We start from the raw sequence: 20,853 nt of genomic DNA on the forward strand, positions 1-20,853 counted from the left end.
CTCCACGGGCCCCTTCGCTTCCCTCGCTGGAAGCAGAGGCGCCAGCACGGAGTCTTCGGGGCAACCCTCCCCCAGCCCAGGTCCAGCCTGGGTCGGGTCTCCCCACCCCACTCCCGCGCCCTGAGCCCGCGGACCCCGTGCCGCGAGCCTCCCGCGCAGAGGGTCCGCGGCGGGCAGAGCGGACCGTCTCGCAGGTGGGAGGAAGGCGGGCGGGGGCGGGGGAGGTGGAGGGAGACGCCGGGCAGGCCGCGCGGTCCCTCCCCTCTCCCTCCCTGCGCGCCGCCGGCGACATCGCCCCTCCTGGGCAGGGGGCGGAGAAGACGGCGACGGGAAGGGAGGAGGCGGCGGCGGAGGCGGGATTTGGAGTTTCCCTCCGCAGCGGCGGCGGCGGCGGCGGCGGCGGCGGCGGCCCCTCGGCTTCAGGCGAGGCCGCCGCCTGAGGCTCCGGTGACGCTCGGCGGCAGCGGCGGTGGCGCTTCCCGCCGCCTGGGCTTCGGAAACTTCCCGGCCGCGACGCGCGTAGCCGGCGCTGGAAGCCGAGCGGATCCGGGGTGAGCGGAGGTGAGCGGAGGTGAGCGGAGCACGCGGCTCCCCGGCACCCACCCACCCCACCCCCACCCAGCCCGGCCGCCCCCTCCGACGTGAGCTCCTCCACCCTGCACCCCAAAGTCTTGCCAAAGCGTAGCCCACGCGGCCGACGCACGCGCCCCTGTGCGACCCACTGGATCCTGTCACCGCACACCCCCCGCATCCCGCCCCTGCACCTCCCTGTCCTCTGCACGCGCGCGCATCAACCACGCACCGCAGACCTAGTCCCTGCAGTGAGCACAGCAGCAGCCCCTAGCCCACCAGCCAGCGCTGCCCCCAACTCAGGCTAGCACCCATCCCAGACCCAGTACACACCCAGGCGCGCGCGCGCACGCACACACACACACACACACACACACACACACACAATCCATCCCTGCCATATCTGCACTAACATAGCTCCCCTCACGGTGCCACCACCATCTCCAACTCCCCATATGCTCATTACAGACACTCCACCCACGTTCCCAGCCCAGAGACACTGCTGCCACCCACCTACCCCTGAGTGAAGCCCCAGAACTAACTCATGCCCCAGCAGCCGGCTCCCCACACCCCACGCCGGGCCCATTCCCCAGGCACACACCCCTAGCATCCCCAGCGTGCACGCTCACACACACCCCAGCACGTACGCACGCCTGCTGGATTTACGCTCCCCGGCCCCATCGCAGATAGCCCCCCCCCCAACACCCCCAGCACGTCCCCGAGGCCCTCCCACCGCCACCCCTGACACCTGGCACGCGGGCTCTAGAGGCTGCAGCAGTCTTCGCATCCCTGCCAGGTGCCTCCCTAAACAGACCTTGAGTCTCCCCAGCGACTGGCCTGGCCTCTTCCCTAAGAGATAAAGCAGGCACTTGGGGTGCAAGGTACCATACTTAGATGTGGGCTGGGGGAGGAGGAAGGGAGAGGCGGGCACCGAAATGGAGGCAGCCCATCTGGAACCAAAGGAACGCCAGTTGCCGAACAGGCACGTAGTAGGTCGGCTCCAGGAGGACGGGAGTCCGACACAGCGTGTGTGCCTCTCCGGGTGTGCCGTGAGGGCAGGGCTGGGCGTGCATGTGTGCCTGTGCGTGTCCGTGGTGTGTGTGTGTTGGGGGGGGGGGTGTGACCCGCGGGGAGAAACAGCACGACCAGCACCCCCCAGGGCTTCCTCATGCAACAATTGGTTTCATTCATTCACGCCTTCTTTGTTAACAAGCATTTCTTCCGGGAGCGCCGGGCATACGCCAAGCCCTGCGCTGGGGGCTGGGGCCAGCGTGGGGCCCGCTCCTGCCTTGGAGGAACTCCCAGTCCAGCGAGAACACCGACCAGGAAAAGCAGAAAGCCATCCCCGGCGGAAAGTGGATTTGGTGGAAAAGACACTGGATTTGGCAGGAACGCTGTCGCTGGGAGTTGTGCTCCTCCTGGCCATGTGACTGGGCCGCGACAGCCGAAATCCCGCCATTCGGCCCGGAGAGAACCGTGCATTTCGGGGTGAGGGGTGGCGGGCGAGGCGGGGCGCCGCTCTCCAGAGGCTCCGGGAGACCAGAGGGCGCACACGGCGCGCGCGGGGCCTACGGGCCGCCGCGTCCCCGCCGCCTCCGAGGGGCACCGGCCGGGTCGGGCGGAGGCCGGGGACGCCCGGCGGGACCGGGGCGGCAGGCTCAGCTCCCACCCTGCGGCGAGCGCGCGGCCTGGCTCCACCCGCCGTGCGGGCCTCCGCGAGGCCGGGCGCACGGCGCTGCCTCCCCCAGCCCAGCACGCTCCCAGCCCGCGGGGCGGGGCGGGGCCGGCGCCCAGAGCAGGTGCTACGGGGAACCCCGAGTGCGGGCGGGCCGGCCAGGGTCGCTGGGGGCGGGGCGGCGGGGGGGGGGGGGGGGCTTGGCTGCGCTCAGCCCCGCAGTGCGGAGATGGCAACAGGTTCCAGTTTGTCCTGCGGCTGGCGCAGCGGGCGCTGCTGGCGCCGGGCACTGAGTACTCACTTGCGAGATTGAACACGGCCCCTCCTCCTGATCCTTTTCACCCGATGGGGGGGCTTGCCCGCAGCCGTCCAGCGCCAGGCGCGCAGGGGAGCCCCTCGTCAGGCGCTGGGAGTCACAGGCTCCGGCACAGCCCCGCTCCGGGAGACTTTCTTGGAGCCAAGTTTCCTCTCCCTCCACCGGTGCTGAAGTTGCCTCCCTCCCACGCCCCAGGCCGCCCCCACCCTCCTCTTCCCAGACAGGCTCCCCTCGCCTCCTCCAGGGATCCCTCTCTAGAAAGCATGCCTGGGCACCTCAGGAGCTCCTACCCCTTAAGGGGCCGGCCACCCTCTCTCCAGCCACACTGACTCCCCAGGACAGGGGGGCTGGCCGCCCCGCACCCCTCCACCTCCCTGTCCAGCATTGCCACCGCCCACAACTCGGCCCAGCCAGGCACTCCAGGCGGGCACACTGCAGAAGTCCTTGGCAGTTTCAACCAGGCCTGCCCCAGAGTTCCTTCCCCAGCTGCAGCGGGCCCGGAGGGAGCCCCGAGGCTTGAGGCCCAAGTCCAGGTGGCAGCCCACCTCTGCCTCTGGGAGCTAGGATGTGAGGGAAAGGACAGGACAGAAGACAGAGTCCCTGCCCTGGAGCAGGCGAGACCACGGGGGCGGGGGGGGGGGGGGCGTAGTGCGCGTGGGTCCCGCTCTGGCCGCAGCCTCCGAATCTGCAGCAGCTCCCAGACATTGCAGCGTCAGGGACCTGAGGCCTAGAGCACAGACCAAGGAGGCTACAGGAAGGCTGCTCAGAGGAGGGCGCCTTGGCAGGGCGAGGGGAAGGGGGGGGGGTCTGGAAAAGGAGCAGAATCTGAACAGGCTACAGAGGACGGAGGCCTGGGCTGGGGAGCAGGAGGGCACGGCCCAGCTCCCTACGACCCCTGGATCCCTGGACTCCCAGAGGCCAGGACACCGTGGGCTGTAGCCAGAGAAGAGTCCCAGGCAGCCCCGCTGGGCCAGGAAGGGAGGAGGGAAGGAGGGGGGACAATGGCGGCCCCTTTGAGGGCCCGGCTCCCAACAACCTGTCCCGTCCCTAGTATTCCTTCCTGAGTTGTCTCATCTTCCTTTATGGCTCTGATGAACAGAGGAGACTTCGTAGGTGGCACTGAACTTAATTATCCGAAACGTCCGCCCTCCAATGCTTTTGTGTCCTTCCCGCCTTAGTTGCACATCTTGTGGTGCCCACCCTGTGTGCATAGTTCTGCCTTCTTTTAGTTAGTTCCTCGGGATAGATTCCGAGCAGCGGCCAGAGGGTGTGGATTTCTTCCTAGCTCCGGATGCCTGTTACCAAACCAATTTCCAGAAGGGCCATGCAGATAAGAGCAGCACTGGGTGTATTCACTTTGAGAACATTTTACCAATGTACTAGGTGGGAAGTGTTACCTTGTTTTCCACCGTCACCTTGTTTTGTTTTGTTTTGTGTTGTTTTGTTTGCCTTCCCTCCATACCTGAGGTCGAAACTTCTTCCCCCAAAGGTTGCATTTCTTTCCTCGCACGGTCTTTTCTGGTTCCTTGCACGTTTATTGGAGCCTTAACCTTTTGATTAATTTGTATGAGCTTTATCTTACCTGCTGTACATTTTCCTTCAACTCTGGTGTTTGCTTTTGATGGGTTTTAAGCAGGGAAGGGACACTTACCACACCCCGCGTTACCGCGTTCAGTCTCCCTATTACTGACCTGTGCGGCTAAGTTGGGAGTGCCGAGCGAGCAGGGACCCTGTGTGTCCTGCCTGTTCATCATCCTGTGTCCATGGAAGGTATGGAGGCCACTGGCCTCTGATGAACAAATGATGTGGAGGCAGGGAGAGAGGGCTTTGGAGGCTGTGACGGGGACCTGGTCAAGAGTTGGCCAGCGCGAGCCCTCACTGTGGGGAGCAGAGGGCAGAGTACAGGTGTAAGAGATGAATTTAAGTCGAAACTACTTGGCTCTTGACCAGGGAGGAGGCAGAGGGAGAAGCCAGGGATGATTCCTGGGACAGTGACGTGGTTAAGAGCAGAGCACCTCAGTTAGGGACTGGGGACTCAGGGCTCCTGGCTGGCTAAGGCCATGTGTGAGGGAAGCTATTGGGGGGTGGGGGTGGGGCGGGTGCCCAGAAGCTGTCATCTGTCCTCCTAGCCCTTGGGCAGAGTTCTGGGCCAGAAGACAGCAATGGGTTTCTGGTCTGGCTTCCTCCTCCCCTCCATGATTTCAGTGGCATCCCACAGTAGCTCGAGGTGCTGGCTGTGATGAGCCCATTAGAGAGATGGGGTCACTAAAGTCCAGTCAGTGGACGTGACGGTCCAGGGTCAACGAGTGAGTAGGGCTGGGCGGCAGCTTCTGGGGCAGGGGCACTGGGCTCTTATCCCTGTCCCTCCCCCCTGCTTCCAGCTGGGCAGAAGAACTGAGGCTGGTCACCTGCTGGGCCCCTGACCTGCCCTTGGCCTCTGCCCCGGCCCGGTCCCGCTTCGGTGCGAGCCCCCGCTCAGCGCGCCACTTGGGGGCCCACCCGACTGCTTCGCTGGCACCCGTTGGCTCGCCGGCCCCCCTGAGCCCGCCCCCGCTGCCCCGCCCCTCCAAACAGCAACTCCACGTCCAAAGGCAGCGGCTTCCAAGGTGGAAGCTGGGTCCCGCCGCCAGGAAGCTGCCGGTTGGAGAGCTGCGCGGGACTCAGCGTCCACGTGCGCGCCTGCTTCGCCACCCCGCCTTCTTTCCCCGGAGGCCGGGCCCGGGGACGCCCTACCGGGGGAAACCGAGCCCCGCGTCGCGCGCTGGCCTCGGCTCGGACGTCTGCCCGCGGCAGCCCGCCGCGCGATCACGCTCCAGGTCTCTTGCCTCCCGTTTCCTCCTCCCGGGCGCCGCCGGGGCCGGGTCAGCTCCGAGGAGGCCAGCTCAGGCCCATCCCTTCGGCGCCACCTCTACTCCCCCGGCCGCCTCTGCCGGCACACACCCCCCCAAAGTCGGAAGCTTGAACTTGGGGAGCGATTGCGGGCAGGCCAAGTGAGAGCCGCGGGGAGGGGGTGTGCTGCGGGGTGGCCGTAGCCTCAGGCTGCCCCAGAGGGGGGCCGGCCAAGGACCCGCGGCGCTCCGCGGGCCCATCGGACACCCGGCCTTCCTCTCCTGGAGGACCTCTCCCTCCTCCCCTCCGGGAGCCGGCCGCCGCGCCGGGCGTTTTCCTCCTCCGAGGGCTCGAGGCGCCCTTCCGCGCGTCCTCGCCGAGGGAGGGGGCGTGAGAAGAGAAGCGGGCGGTGCAGGGGTGTCCCTGCGGGGCTCTCGGCGCCCGCCTTGGGCATGCGGGGTGGGCTTCACGTCTCGGCCCCTTGGCGGCCGGGCCCCGGGGACGCGAGCTCACGCCGCGCGCCTGCCCCTCTCTCCGCAGCGCCGGCGGGCGGACGGGCCGGGAGCCGCGAGCCCATGGAGGGTCTGGGCCGTTCGTGCCTGTGGCTGCGGCGGGAGCTGTCGCCCCCGCGGCCTCGGCTGCTGCTCCTCGACTGCAGAAGCCGCGAGCTGTACGAGTCGGCGCGCATCGGCGGGGCGCTGAGCGTGGCCCTGCCCGCGCTGCTGCTGCGCCGCCTGCGGCGGGGGGCCCTGTCGGTTCGCGCGCTGCTGCCCGGGCCGCCGCTGCAGCCGCCCCCGCCCGCCCCGGTGCTCCTGTACGACCAGGGCGGGGGCCGGCACCGGCGCGGGGAGGCGGACGCTGACGAGTGGGAGGCCGACTCGGTGCTCGGCACCCTGCTGCAGAAGCTGCGCGAGGAAGGCTACCTGGCATACTACCTCCAGGGTACGTGCGGGCGCTGGCGCGGGGCACCGGCCTGGGAAGGGCCCCGGGCCCCCGGGGGCTCGCAGGGCCACAGCTTCCCGGGGGCCGGGGGGGGGGGGGTGGTTCCTAATGCATTTGTCCCTGGGCAAGCCCAGCCTTGTTTTACCTAAAGTGGAGCTGAGATCCCCTCTCCCCTGAGAAAGACCTGGGGCAAGTCCTTCGCCCTGGAGAGCCCCAGTTTCTGAGTCTGGAAAATGGGGAGAATCGGGCTGCCCTGCCCTGCCCTGCCCTGCCCAGCCCTGCCTCAGGGGACGCTCAACAATAGAGTACCAAGTGCGGACTCCCGATCTCCCGGGAGGACGTCACCACCCCCACCCCACCCCGGCAGCTGCTCTGCCGCGGCAAAGGAGGCAGGGGCACAAGAGGACAAATCCCCGCTCTGCAAAGGCTCCAAAGGCTCCGGAGTGGGGAAGGGGGGGTGGGAGAGAGAGAGAGAGAGAGAGAGAGAAAAGCAGTGAAGGTAGGAGGAGGCAGAGACCCGTCCCATCATAGCCACGGGCTGGGGGACGGAAAGGGATAGGCTGATACAGGCCTGTTGGCTCCTTGACGAGCCAAACACACACCCAGAGGTCCAGGGTAGGGACAGGGTTCCCAGGAGCCTGCAGAGCCAGCTCCCCACTTCCCCATCAAGGCGGGTCATTGGACTGTTGTCCCTTGCTCTATTCTGAATGCACGGGGACACAGAAACCTATAAAGCGTCAGATATCCAGGCCCCACACCTAGCCCGGGAAAATAGTTATCCATACACGAAGGAGATGCTCACTTCTTGGGACTTTGAATCGACCCAGGTGGAATGATGTGCTCGCTCTCAGGCTCCTGCCTCTTGGGTGCTCCTGCTTGAGCTGGATGGGGGAAGCACCCAGGGACAGAACTCACATCTGAGCCTTTCCTCTTTTTACAAATTTTAAAAGTGTTTATCTATTTTTGAGAGAGAGAGAGAGAGAGAGAGAGAGAGGCAGAGCATGAGTAGTGGAGGGGCAGAGAGATAGGAGACGCAGAATCCGTAGCAGGCTCCAGGCTCCGAGCTGTCAGCACAGAGCCCGACGTGGGGCTCGAACTCACGGACCGTGAGATCATGACCAAGCCGAAGTCCTACGCTTAACCGACCAAGCCACCCAGGCGCCCCAGGTTGCTGACTGTTGAGTTCCCTTTGGGGACCTCTGCAAGCCCCCTCGGGTGTCGGAGTTGTATCCCCAGCCAGGGGTGCTTGGCTGCCCAGGTGGCCGAATCGACAGGACGGTCCTCCTCTCCCCTCCCAGGTGGCTTCAGCAGATTCCAGGCAGAGTGCCCCCACCTGTGTGAGACCAGCCTCAGCAGCCGGGGTGGCCCAAGCACAGCCCCAGTGCCCAGCCCAGTGGTGGGGCTGGGCGGCCTGTGCCTGGGCTCGGACTACTCTGATGCGGAATCCGAGCCTGACCGCGACTCCATGAGCTGTGGCCTGGATTCGGAGGGTGCCACGCCGCCCCCAGGGGGGCTGCTGCCATCCTTCCCTGTCCAGATCCTGCCCAACCTCTACCTGGGCAGTGCCCGGGATTCGGCCAACGTGGAGAGCTTGGCCAAGCTGGGCATCCGCTACATCCTCAACGTCACCCCCAACCTGCCTAACGTCTTCGAGAAGAACGGCGAGTTTCACTACAAACAGATCCCCATCTCCGACCACTGGAGCCAGAACCTGTCCCAGTTCTTTCCTGAGGCCATCGCGTTCATTGGTGAGTCTGCTCGGCCCCCCCCTCTGCCCCTCTGCCCCCCTGCCCCCTGCCCCCCCAGGCCTGGGTCCTGGCCTCTCTCACTCCCCCATGAGGGCCCCATGATGCACTTGGCTGCCGTCCGCAGAGCCCAAAACCGGAGCGGCACTTCTGGGGGCGGGCAGTGCCGGCACCAGCTCCCGGAGGCCACCAGCGAAAGCCCCTGGACTCCTCAGGCAGGACAGGGCTCCCAGGCCAAACCGGCCAGAGCCACTCGGTTCCAAGACGGCGGAGCGGGGCCCACAGGTCACACTGACCCCCACTCTGCCCCCATCTAGATGAGGCCTTGTCGCAGAACTGCGGGGTGCTCGTTCACTGCCTGGCAGGCGTCAGCCGCTCTGTCACCGTCACTGTGGCCTACCTCATGCAGAAGCGCCACCTCTCACTCAACGATGCCTACGACCTGGTCAAGAGGAAGAAGTCTAACATCTCACCCAACTTCAACTTCATGGGGCAGCTGCTAGACTTCGAGCGGAGCCTGCGGCTGGAGGAGAGGCGCGCCCGTGAACGCAGCAGCGGGGGGCAGGAGTCAGCCGCCTCCGACCCACCGTCCTTCTTCACCACCCCCACCAGCGATGGTGTCTTTGAGCTGGACCCCACATAGGGTGCCGTTCCACACCCCCCCCATGGGTGCCCCTGACCACCCATGTGCGGGGGGGGGGCGGGGGGGGAGCTGGGGGGAGGCAGAAGAGGGAGGCAGCGAGTTGGGGAGGGGGGAGAGCATAATACCTCATGGGAGGGCTGTGGGGAAGAGGCTGGAGCCAGGAGCCCCTCCAGGGTGGCCTCGGGGAGAGACCTGTCCTACCCACTTGAACCATCCACGGGAGTCCTATTAAATGTGCCTATAAGCAGGGCCCGGGGCCACCAGCCTGACCCGCGCCGCTTTCGGGGCGGAATCACGCTCCAGAACCTGCCTCTTCTGCGACTGTTACTTTTTTCTCTCGGGGGGGGGGGGGTAGGGTTGGGGGGATTCCCATTCCAAGGGACCATTCCAAGCGGCTGCCTATTCCTGGGCCTTGAGCCTTCCGGTGGCTTCCCCCTTCAGAAGGGCGGGCCCCTGCGCTGGCCACCTCATGTGCTGCAGGGGCCCGCTCCCAGTCCGTCCCTGTCCCCCGACGGCTGTTTACGGGGAGGGTTCACCACCGGTGTAGTCACCTCCCCGCTTCTCTGCCCGGGGTTCGGGCCTCTAGGGGCTGAGGCTTGGAGGTGCACCGGCAGCCCAGCGTCCATGCGGACAGCCCCTCTCGGGGCGGCTCCTTGCCGGGCGCCACAGGGGAGGGCGCTGGCCCGGTTGCTGCTGAGCGGGTTCCTGGCCACACATCTGGCGCCCTGTTTATCCACTTGACGTTTGAAAAGATGCTTTTTTTCCCTCTTCCCCCAGATGTCTTAACGGGATCACTGGAGCTCTTTGTGACTGAGGGTGGTCGAACCGCGGCCAGAGGAGATGGGGGTCTCAGAGCAAGAGCTGGGGGCGGGGAAGGGGAAGAAGAAGGCCTGAATTTTGCTGCGGCGGGCCCCACATAGGCACGGTTGGTTTGGGGGGGGGGCGGGGAAGGGGCCAAGCGGCATATACAGAGTCATTCATTGCAGTCCACGCCCTTCGTGGGCGGCGCGCACGCGCGTCCGCGTGTCAGCGCTCACACACGCACACCAGCCTGCTTACACACCCGGCCCGGCCATCTCACCCCGGGGAATCCGCACCACAGTTGCTTTCTTTAATTGTTCTTGAATAAACAGTTTATGTAAGATACTGAACAGAGAGAGCTGCTTCCAGAGCACCCCGGAGGGTTTGGGGGAAGGTGGGGAAGGAGGCGGCATAAGGGGGCGGTAGTGCCGAGCCGTGTGCTGCGCTGGTCGGGGACTTGAGCGCCACCCCACCCCCATGGCACTGTTTCCCGTCCCGCGCCCACTCGGCCAGGTGGCCCAACCTCCGGCTGAGCTGCCCATTCGCTCGTGACCCGTCGAGCCTCGGCTCTGGGCCACACGCGCTAGGGACTGGGACTCAGCAGCGAGCCAAAGATGACTGCCAGTCAGAGCCGACTTCCTGGAGGCCGGGGCGGGGGGGGGGGGGCACTAAACAACAGACCCCAGTGGGGCTGGGTGTCTGGAGCTGTGGACAGGGCAAGAGGGCGTAGTGGAGACTTCATGAACAGTGCGGACCATGTGTCCAGAGAAACCCTCCTGCACCAGAGCCCCTAAAACCGTTTGAATGAACGGCCGAGCTGCTGGGAAAATAAGAGGAAGGCTCCAAGGTCAGAAACAATGAGGGTCCTTGAGTCCAGAGGAGTGAGACAGCTCCTGGGTTAGGTCCTGTCCCAGGGGCATCTACACCCAGGAAACAGGAGCCCAGGCCACCCTCCTCCTCGCACACCCTCTCTCTATGGCTATCCGGACGCCACCCATGGGAGCCAGGAGGTGATGCCTGGGCCCCCATATAAAGCCAGTACTCTTGAAGGGCAATGCTGTCAATACGCGTGCTTCGCAAGATACCAGCCCCCCAAGATGGCCACTTCCTAACTCTGGGCCCCTGCGGATATGTTACCTTACATGGCAAAAAGGACATTGCAGGTGGGATTAAGCCAAGGGTCTTGAGATGGGGAGGCTGTCCTGGAATGTCCGGGTGGCCCCGAATGCCATCATACGCATCTTTATAAAGGAAAGACAGATGCAGGGGAGTGACAGGAGATGCGACAGTGGAAACAGGGGTCAGAGCCAGAGAGACACGGGAGAGAGGCTACATTGCTGGCCTCAAAAATGGACAAAGGGGCTGCGAGCCAAGGAATTCAGGCGGCCTGTAGAAACTGGAAAAGGGCAAAACAACAACAGATTCTTCCCTCGAGTCTCCTGAAGGAACCCAGCCCTGCTGACAACTTGAGTTTAGCTCAGTGAGATCTACATTGGGATTTCTGACCTCCAGAACTGTAAGATAATAAAGTTTTGCTGTTTAAAACCACTGAGTTTGTGGCAACTTGACACAGCAACAGCAGAAAACTACAATTGGTGACCAATATATATATATATATATATATATATATATATATATACCCCACCAAAAGAGGTGAGGATATTCGTTTATTTTGACCTTGGACCTGGGTAGAAGTGGGAGGCAGGGGACAAAGGAAATATTGCCCTTGAGAATTTAGAGCCACAGGCTGAAATTTTAATTTAAAGGATCTAGGCATAGCAATCCCTATCAAAATAACATCAAAAACAACACCAGCATTCTTCACAGAGCTAGAACAAACGATCCTAAAATTTGTATGGAACCAGAACAGACCCCGAATAACCAAAGCGATCCTGAAAAAGAAAACCAAAGCTGGAGGCATTACAATCCCGAGCATCAAGCTGTATTACAAAGCTGTAATCATCACGACAGTATGATGCTGGCACAAAACAGACACTCAGATCAATGGAACAGAATAGAGAACCCAGAAATGGACCCACAAACATACGGCCAATGAATCTTTGACAAAGCAGGAAAGAATATCCAATGGAATAAAGACAGTCTCTTCAGCAAGTGGTGCTGGGAAAACTGGACAGCGACGTGCAGAAGAATAAACCTGGGCCACTTTCTTACACCAGACACAAAAATAAACTCAAAATGGATGAAAGACCTAAACACAAGACAGGAAGCCATCAAAATCCTCAAGGAGAAAGCAGGCAAAAACCTCTTCGATCTTGGCTGCAGCAACTTCTTACTTGACATGTCTCCAGAGGCAAGGGAAACAAAAGCAAAAATGAACTATTGGGACCTCATCAAGATAAAAAGCTTCTGCACAGTGAAGGAAACAATCGGCAAAACCAAAAGGCAACCCACAGAATGGGAGAAGGTACTTGCAAATGACATATCAGATAAAGGATTACTATCCAAAATCTATAAAGAACTTAACAAACTCAACACTGGGGCACCTGGGTGGCTCAGTCAGTTGAGTGCTGACTTCAGCTCAGGTCATTATCTCATGGTTGGTGAGTTCGAGCCCCGTGTCAGGCTCTGTGCTGAAGCTCAGAGCCTGGAGCCTGCTTCCAATCCTGTGTCTCCCTCTCTTTCTGCCCCTCCCCTGCTCGTGCTCTGTCTCTGTCTCTCTCTCTCTCTCAAAAATAAACATAAAAAAATTTTTTTAAAAACTCAACACCAAAAAAACCCACAAATAATCCAGTGAAGAAATGGGCAGAAGATATGAATAGACGTTTTTCCAAAGAAGACATCCAGATGGCTAACAGACACATGAAGAGATGTTCAACATCACTCATCATCAGGGAAACACAAACCAAAACCACAATGAGATACCACCTGACACCTGTCAGAATGGTTAACATTAACAACTCGGGCAACAACAGATGCTGGCGAGGATGTGGAGAAAGAGGGACCCTCTTGCACTGCTGGTGGGAATGCAAACTGGTGTCACCTCTCTGGAAAACAGCATGGAGGTTCCTCAAAAACTTAAAAATAGAACTACCCTACGACCCAGCAATTGCACTACTAGGCATTTATCCAAGGGATACAGGGGTGCTGTTTCAAAGGGGCACATGCACCCCCATGTTTATAGCAGCACCATCAACAATTGCCAAAGTATGGAAAGAGCCCAAATGTCCATTGATGGATGAATGGATAAAGAAGATGTGGCACACACACACACACACACACACACACACAATGGAATATTACTCAGCAATCAAAAAGAATGAAATCTTGCCATTTGCAACTACATGGATGGAACTGGAGGGTATTATGCTAAGTGAAATGAGTCAGTCAGAGAAAGACAAATATCATATGACTTCACTCATATGTTGAATTTAAGATACAAAACAGACAAATAGGGGCACCTGGGTGGCTCCATCAGTAACGCATCTGACTCTTGGTTTCTGCTCAGGTCTTTGTGGGTTCGAGCCCCCCATGGGGCTCTGTGCTGATGGCATGGATCCTGCTTGGGATTCTCTTTCTCTCCCTTTCTCTGCACCTCCCCTGCTCTCGCTCTCTCTCTCTCTCAAAATAAATAAACATTTAAGAAAAAAGAGATGAATGTAAGGGAAGGGAAGCAAAAATAATATAAAAAGAGGGAAGGGGACAAACCATAAGAGACTCTTAAATACAGAGAACAAACTGAGAGCTGCTGGAGGGGTTTTGGGTGGGGGGATGGGCTAGATGGGTGATGGGCATTAAGGAGGACACTTGTTGGGATGAGCACTGGGTGTTATATGTAAGTGATGAGTCACTAAATTCTACTCCTGAAATCAGTATTACACTAGATGTTAACTAACTTGGGTTTAAGTTAAAAATAAACTAAGCAATTAAATAAAGGAGGTAGGCATAGAGTACTTAATGCTCCAGAATTTTTTTCTCTTGGGGGGACTAAGGGGCAGTCCTCTGGTTGGGGGCACGGCTCCTGGATTTGTCTTGAAGCTGCATTTGGTTAGTTTGCACACAGATTTTACTTACATTGCAATGGCCCAATAAAAATAGCAAAGTTTTAAAAATACATTGTTCAAAAGTTCTAAAGGAAGTGGTCCAGAGGGAGTATTGCCCAAGAGCGCCTGGCAGGAGTGAACACAAATCCCCTATGCTGGGAAGCCCTCTAGGGCGGGCTGGGATGGCTAGAGGGGCTGGGCTTGGGTATTTGCCTTCTGTTAGCCTCTGGCACGACCCCAACAGCTGGCGCCATAGCTTGTCTCGAGGGCAGACCTTAGTAAGAAGGGTGTAACACAAAATCTGGTGTATTTCAAAATGTCTCCTTTCCCCCTCCCAGGACCAGAAGCATGACATTTTTCTCCAGTCTCCGCTGTGGGAACCTGGTAGGACTCCCAGAGATACAATGTATAGAAGTGTGGGAGCCTCCATAAGATCGCCCCACCCCTGGATTTGTTTTAACTCTCAGATATGTCCACACTGAGCCTGAAGCAATTCATCAGTTCAAGTTCAGGTGTTCCTACCCCAGAACTCTTCTCACTCATGGGTTTTGGCTCCAGGAAGCGGTGGTTCTCTGTGTCTGTCTGTCTCTCCAACGTTTGGAGAAATGGTTCACCCTGGGACCTCACTTCCCCGATGGATCTAAGAAGAATTGTTGATATTTCCGTTTTTTTTTTTTTTCAGCTTTTTACTTGTTAATAGCAGGGAGTGGCAACTTCCAAGCTCCTTACATGCTGGACCAGAGGCGGGAACTCACCGGGGTCTGTTTTGATTGGCTGACTTTTATCATTATGGGTTACATCTTACGTTTTTTCTACTTGAGTCAGAAAGTCTGGTACCACAGGGTCTTCACCAACTGTGGTCTCCCTTCTGGAAACAGTTGATGCATATATTTTGCCAGGTTTTCCCGTTATGTACGGTGGGAGGGTAATTCTGGACCCTCCCTCATGGCCATATCAGTATTGAATCACTTGAAGCTTTGTTAGGATAAATATGCTTGCTAAATTTTCTAGAGTAACTAATAAAAGATTATAGAGCATACTACTTCCAAACTGGTAGAGGAAAAAAATCTCAAATAGTGAGAAAAATCTGAATCCAAAAGAGGTCAAGGAGGAAAATAAAGAAAAAATAAAGAAACAGGATATTGGAATAAGTAGAAAGTATCAAATAATAGTGTAGAAATTAACCCAAACACACTGAGGAAAATAGACTAAATTGTCTAGTTAAAGACAGGATTTTTAAAAATCCAGGTATAAGCCATTTATAAGAGACACATCTAAATAATAGAACCAAAAAAAAAAAAAAAAAAAAGATTGAAAGGGCAGGACTTCCAGCTATGGCCAAGTGATGATATCAAAAATAATCCCCAGGGGCGCCTGAGTGGCTCAGTCGGTTAAGCATCTGACTTCAGCTCAGGTCACGATCTCATGGTTTGTGAATTCAAGCCCCGTGTTGGGCTCTGCATTGACTGCGTGGAGCCTGCTTGGGATTCTCTCCCCCCTCGCTGCCCCTCCCCCCTCTCTCGCAATCTCTCTCTCAAAATAAATAAATAAGAACTTAAAAAACATAAAATGTGTGTAATGAGATGCTTTGAAGAAGAGACAAAAGGGGGCAGAATACACATTTGAAGATATAATGGTAGAAATACCCAAAATTTTATGAGAAACGTCAATCAGACCCAAGAAGTCCAATGAACACCAAGTAAGATAAACACAAACAGAGCTAGTCGTAGGCACTTCATAGTCAAAGACAAAAGCCAAAGATAATCCGTCCTGAAAGCCATAAGAGAAAAAAGACCCAGGCAGAATGGAACCACAATGAAATTAGCAGTTAATTTCTCACCCAAAACAACAGAGGCCAAAAGACAGTAGAATGACATAATCAAAGAACTGGGAAAATACCCTATCAATCAAAAATTCTATATCGAGCAAAAGTTTCCTTTAAAACTTGAAGGTTAGGGGCATCTGGGTGGCTCAGTTGGTTAAGCATCCAACTTCGGCTCAGGTCATGATCTCTCAGTTCAAGGGTTCGAGCCCGCATCGGGTTCTGTGCTGTCAGCTCGGAGCCTGGAGCCTACTTCCAATTCTGTCTCTCCCTCTCTCTCTGCCCCTCCCCTGCTCATGTTCTGTCTCTCTCAAAAATAAACATTAAAAAAAATTGTTGGGGCGCCTGGGTGGCTCAGTTGGTTAAGCAACTGACTTTGGCTCAGGTCATGATCTCGAAGTTTGTGAGTTCGAGCCTCGCATCAGGCTCTGTGCTGACAGCTCAGAGCCTGGAGCCTGCTTCAGATTCTGTGTCTCCCCCCTCTCTACCCCTCCCCTGATCACGCTCTGTGTCTCTCTGTCTCTCAATAATAAATCAATGTTAAAGAAAAAAATTTTTAAAAATTGTTAAGTTGAAGGTTAAACGGGGTGCCTGACTGTCTCAGTCAGTAGAGCATATGACCTTGATCTCAGGGTTGTGAGTTCAAGCCCCACGTTGGGTGTAGAGATTACTTAAAAACAAAATCTTAAAAATAATTAAAAGTTGGAGGTTAAAAAAAGAGACATTCCCAAATATACGAAGACTGAGAAAATCCACTGCTAGTATAGTTCTTTACAGGAAATACTAAAAGAAGTCCTTCAGGCTGACACCAGTTGGTAACTTAATTCACAGGAAGAAATGAGGAGCAGTGAAAATAATTAATATGTGTGATAATATAAAAGTCTCAGTATATTTTTCCTCAATTGTTAAAGGACATAAGATTGCATAAAGAAAGCAATAACCATTGCACTGTACTGTTGGGTTTATAACCTATATATGTAATACACATAACATTAACAGCACAAAAAGGAGGGAAGGAATGCAGCTATAATTGGAGCAAAGCCTCTACTTTTTTTTTTTTTTTAAACTTTTTTTTTTCAACGTTTATTTATTTTTGGGACAGAGAGAGACAGAGCATGAACGGGGGAGGGGCAGAGAGAGAGGGAGACACAGAATCGGAAACAGGATCCAGGCTCCGAGCCATCAGCCCAGAGCCTGACGCGGGGCTTGAACTCACGGACCGCGAGATCGTGACCTGGCTGAAGTCGGACGCTTAACCGACTGCGCCACCCAGGTGCCCCCAAAGCCTCTACTTTTTAATAAAATTGAGTATTGATACAAAGTAGATTGTGATCAGTTAAGATGCATATTATAATGCAATTGTAATTCAAAAAATATACAGTTAGGTGAGCCTGGGTGGCTCAGTTGGTTAAGCATCCAACTCTTGATCTCAGCTCAGGTCACCATCTCACGGTTCGTGGGTTCGAGCCCCACATCAGGTTCTATGGTGCAGAGCCTGCTTGGGATTCTCTCTCTCCCTCTCTCTGCCTCTCCACTGCTCGCTCTCTCTCTCTCTCTCTCGAAAAATAAACTAAAAAATTCTTTAAAATATGTAGTTAAAAAATCAACACAGAAAATAAAATGGTATACTAAAAAATATTTAACACAAGAGAAGGCAGTAAGAAGAGAGAAACAAAGAAGAACAGAGATATGTAGAAAACTAATAGCAAAATGGCAAATGTAAACCCAACTATATCAATCATTACATTAAATGTGCATGGTCTAAACACCCCAATCAAAAGTCAGAGATTCAAAAAAGCAAGATTCAACTAACTATACGTTATTTTAAAAAGACAAATCTTAGATTTAAAGACACAAATAGATTAAAAGTAAAAGGATAGAAAAAATACATCATGGGGCGCCTGGGTGGCTCAGAAGGTTGAGCCTCTGACGCTTGATTTTGGCTCAGGTCATGATCTCTCAGTTCATGGGATGGAGACCCACGTTGGGCTCTGTGCTGACAGTGAGGAGTCTGCTTGGGATTCTCTCTCTCCCTCTCTCTCCGTCCCTCCCCCCATCTCAAAATAAGTAAATAAACTTAAAAAAAAAAGAAAAGAAAAGTAGATCATGCAAACAGTAACCATAAGAGAGCTGGAGTGGCTATATTAATATCGGATAAAATAGACTTCAAGACCAAAGCTATTATTAAAGAAAAAAGGGACATTCCATAGTGACAAAATGGTCAATGCATCACAAAGATATAACAATTATAAACATATACACATCTAACAACACATAAAGCAAAAACTGATAGAAAGGAGAAAGAGACAATTCAACTATGACAGTTGGAGATTCCAATACTCCGCTTTCAATAATTGATAAAACTAAAAAGAAAATCAGCAAGATGCAGAAAATTTGAACAACGCTATCAGCAAATCTGATCTAGCTAAAATCTATGGAACACTCCACTCATCAAATGCAGTGATCACTCTTTTCAAATATGTACGGAACATTCTCTAGGACAGACTAAAATGGACACCATAAAATAACTTTCAACACATCTAAAAGGATTGAAATAATACAAAATATGTTCTGTGACCACAACATAATTAAATTAGAAATCAAAAAAAGAAAGACATCTAGGAAACTCAAAAATATTTGGAAGTTGAACAAAGCACTGCTAAATAACCCCCACAAGTCAAAGAAAAAATTACAAGGGAAATTATAAAATACCTTGAACAGAATGAAAATGAAAATTCAACATACCAAAATTATGGGATACAGCTAAAGCAGTACTTAGAAGGAAATTTATAGCTTTAAATGATTCTACCGGCAAAACAGAAATCTCAACAGCCTAGTGATCTACCTTAATAGCCTAGAAAAAGAAAAGCAAACCAAATCTAAAGCAAGCCAACAAAAGATTACTGTAGAAATGAATGAAATAGAAGACAGAAGAAAAATAGAGAAAATTGATGGAAACCAAAGTGTGTTCCTTGAAAAGATCAACTAAATTGATTTTACCTAGACTGATCAAGAAAAAAGATTACCATGATCAGTGAAAAGGGGGACATCACTACTGACCTACAGAAATTTGAAGGATTCTATAGCAACGTTTTGACAAATGTATGGCAACAAATCAGACAATGCAGATGAAATGGACAAATTCTTAGAAAGACCCAAATAACAAAAATTGACTTTAAAAAATAGAAAATCTGAATAGACTTAGAATAAGCAAATAAATTGAATTAGTAATTTAAAATGTTCCCACAGCAGAAGACATGAACAGACGCTTCTCCAAAGAAGACATCCAGATGGCCAACAGACACATGAAAAGATGCTCAACATCACGCATCATCAGGGAAACGCAAATCAAAACCACCATGAGACACCACCTCACACCTGTCAGAATGGCTAAGTCAACAACACAAGAAACAGCAAGTGTTGGCGAGGATGCGGAGAAAAAGGAACACTCGTGCACTGTTGGTGGGAATGAAAACTGGTGCAACCACTCTGGAAGACAGTATGGAGGTTCCTGAAAAAGTGAAAAATAGAACTACCCTATGATCCTGTAATTCCACTACTGGGCATTTACCCAAAGAATACAGAAACACTAATTCAAAGGAACACATGCACCCCTATGTTTACAGCAGCATTATTGACAATAACCAAAGTATGGAAGCAGCCCAAGTCTCCATCAATAGATAAATGGATAAAGAAGAGGTGGTATATATACACGGTGGAATATTATTCAGCCATAAAAAAGAACAAAATTGGGGGGCGCCTGGGTGGCTCAGTCAGTTAAGCGGCCAACTTTGGCTCAGGTCACGATCTCACGGTTCGTGAGTTGGAGCCCCGTGTCAGGCTCTGTGCTGACCGCTCGGAGCCTGGAACCTGCCTCGGATTCTGTGTCTCCCTCTCTCTCTGCCCCTCCACCGCTCGCACTCTGTGTGTGTGTCTCTCTCTCTCTCTCTCAAAAATAAATAAACGTTAATTAAAAAAAAAAAAAAGAACAAAATCTTGCCATTTGCAACTATGTGGATGGAGCTAGAGAATACAATGCTAAACACTGCTAGGAATTTACCCAAGGGGTACAGGAGTGCTGATGCGTAGGGGCACTTGTACCCCAATGTTTATAGCAGCACTCTCAACGATAGCCAAATTGTGGAAAGAGCCTAAATGTCCATCAACTGACGAATGGATAAAGAAATTGTGGTTTATATACACAATGGAGTACTACTTAGCAATGAGAAAGAATGAAATATGGCCCTTTGTAGCAACGTGGATGGAACTGGAGAGTGTGATGCTAAGTGAAATAAGCCATACAGAGGAAGACAGATACCGTATGTTTTCACTCTTATGTGGATCCTGAGAAACTTAACAGAAACCCATGGGGGAGGGGAGGGGAAAAAAAAAAAAAGAGGTTAGAGTGGGAGAGAGCCAAAGCATAAGAGACTCTTAAAAACTGAGAACAAACTGAGGGTTGATGGGGGGTGGGAGGGAGGGGAGGGTGGGTGATGGGTATTGAGGAGGGCACCTTTTGGGATGAGCACTGGGTGTTGTACGGAAACCAATTTGACAATAAATTTCATATTTCTTTTTTTATGTTTATTTACTTTTGAGAGAGAGAGAGAGACAGAGCATGAGCAGGGAAGGGGCAGAGAGAGAGGGAGACACAGAATCTGAAGTAGGCTCAAGGCTCCGAGCTGTCAGCACAGAGCCCGACGCGGGGCTTGAACTCACGCACCGCGAGATCATGACCTGAGCCGAAGTCGGACGCTTAAGCGACAGAGCCAGCCGGGCGCCCCAATAAATTTCATATTTAAAAAAAATAAAGCTGTTATACACACACCAAAAAAGAATATAACGCTAAAGTGACATAAGTCAGGCAGAGAAAGACAAGTACCACACGATTTCAACTCATATGTGGAATTGAAGAAACAAAAACAAACCAAAACAAAAACCGAGCAAAATAAAAAGAGAGAGACAAACCAAGAAACGGACGTTTAGCTCTATCTGAGACTACACTGGTGGTGACCCGAGGGGAGGCAGGTGTAGGGATGGGTGAACTCGGTGATGGGGGATGAAGAAACACTTGTGTTGAACACTGGGTGGGATGCCGTTGTTGAATCACTGTATTGTACACCTGAAAGTAATATAACGCCGTTAGCTATGCTGGAATTAAAATAACTAATGTCTCCACAAAGAAAATCCAAGCGCAGGAGACTTCATAGGTGAATGCTATCAAATAACATAACTGAACACATATGTCCACACAAAAACTTGCATAGAAGCGTTCACAGCGGCACCATTCACAATCGCCAAAAGGAGAGAGAACAACCCAAATGTCCACGAACGGACGTGCAGATCAACAAAATGTGGCGTCTCCATACAGTGGGACATCACTCGGCTATAAAAAACGAAGTGAAGTACTCTCGCAACGCCACGGTGTGGATGACCTCAAAAACGTTATGCTAAACATAAGGAGCCAGACACAAAGGGTCACGTATTGTACGATCGCATTTCCGTGGAA

General features: G+C 54.0%; 1 protein-coding gene across 3 annotated transcripts; it reads left to right on the top strand.

The window, feature by feature from the left end:
* The first annotated feature begins 407 nt into the window (after positions 1-407).
* On the top strand, positions 408-9,871 carry DUSP9 (dual specificity phosphatase 9). Of its 3 annotated transcripts, none has more exons than XM_045473173.1 (4): positions 408-571; positions 5,931-6,332; positions 7,631-8,080; positions 8,395-9,871. In XM_045473173.1, exons 2-4 carry the CDS (start codon positions 5,966-5,968, stop codon positions 8,718-8,720), a joined length of 1,143 nt encoding a protein of 380 aa, XP_045329129.1. In that variant the 5' UTR covers positions 408-571; positions 5,931-5,965; the 3' UTR covers positions 8,721-9,871. The 3 variants fall into 3 exon arrangements, with proteins under 3 accessions (XP_045329129.1, XP_045329130.1, XP_045329128.1); XM_045473174.1 differs by having other exon boundaries at positions 455-561; XM_045473172.1 differs by lacking the exon at positions 408-571 and having other exon boundaries at positions 3,384-6,332.
* Positions 9,872-20,853: the final 10,982 nt, after the last annotated feature.

The sequence above is a fragment of the Leopardus geoffroyi genome, chromosome X, assembly GCF_018350155.1.
Source record: "Leopardus geoffroyi isolate Oge1 chromosome X, O.geoffroyi_Oge1_pat1.0, whole genome shotgun sequence".
NCBI classification, from domain to species: Eukaryota; Metazoa; Chordata; class Mammalia; order Carnivora; family Felidae; genus Leopardus; species Leopardus geoffroyi.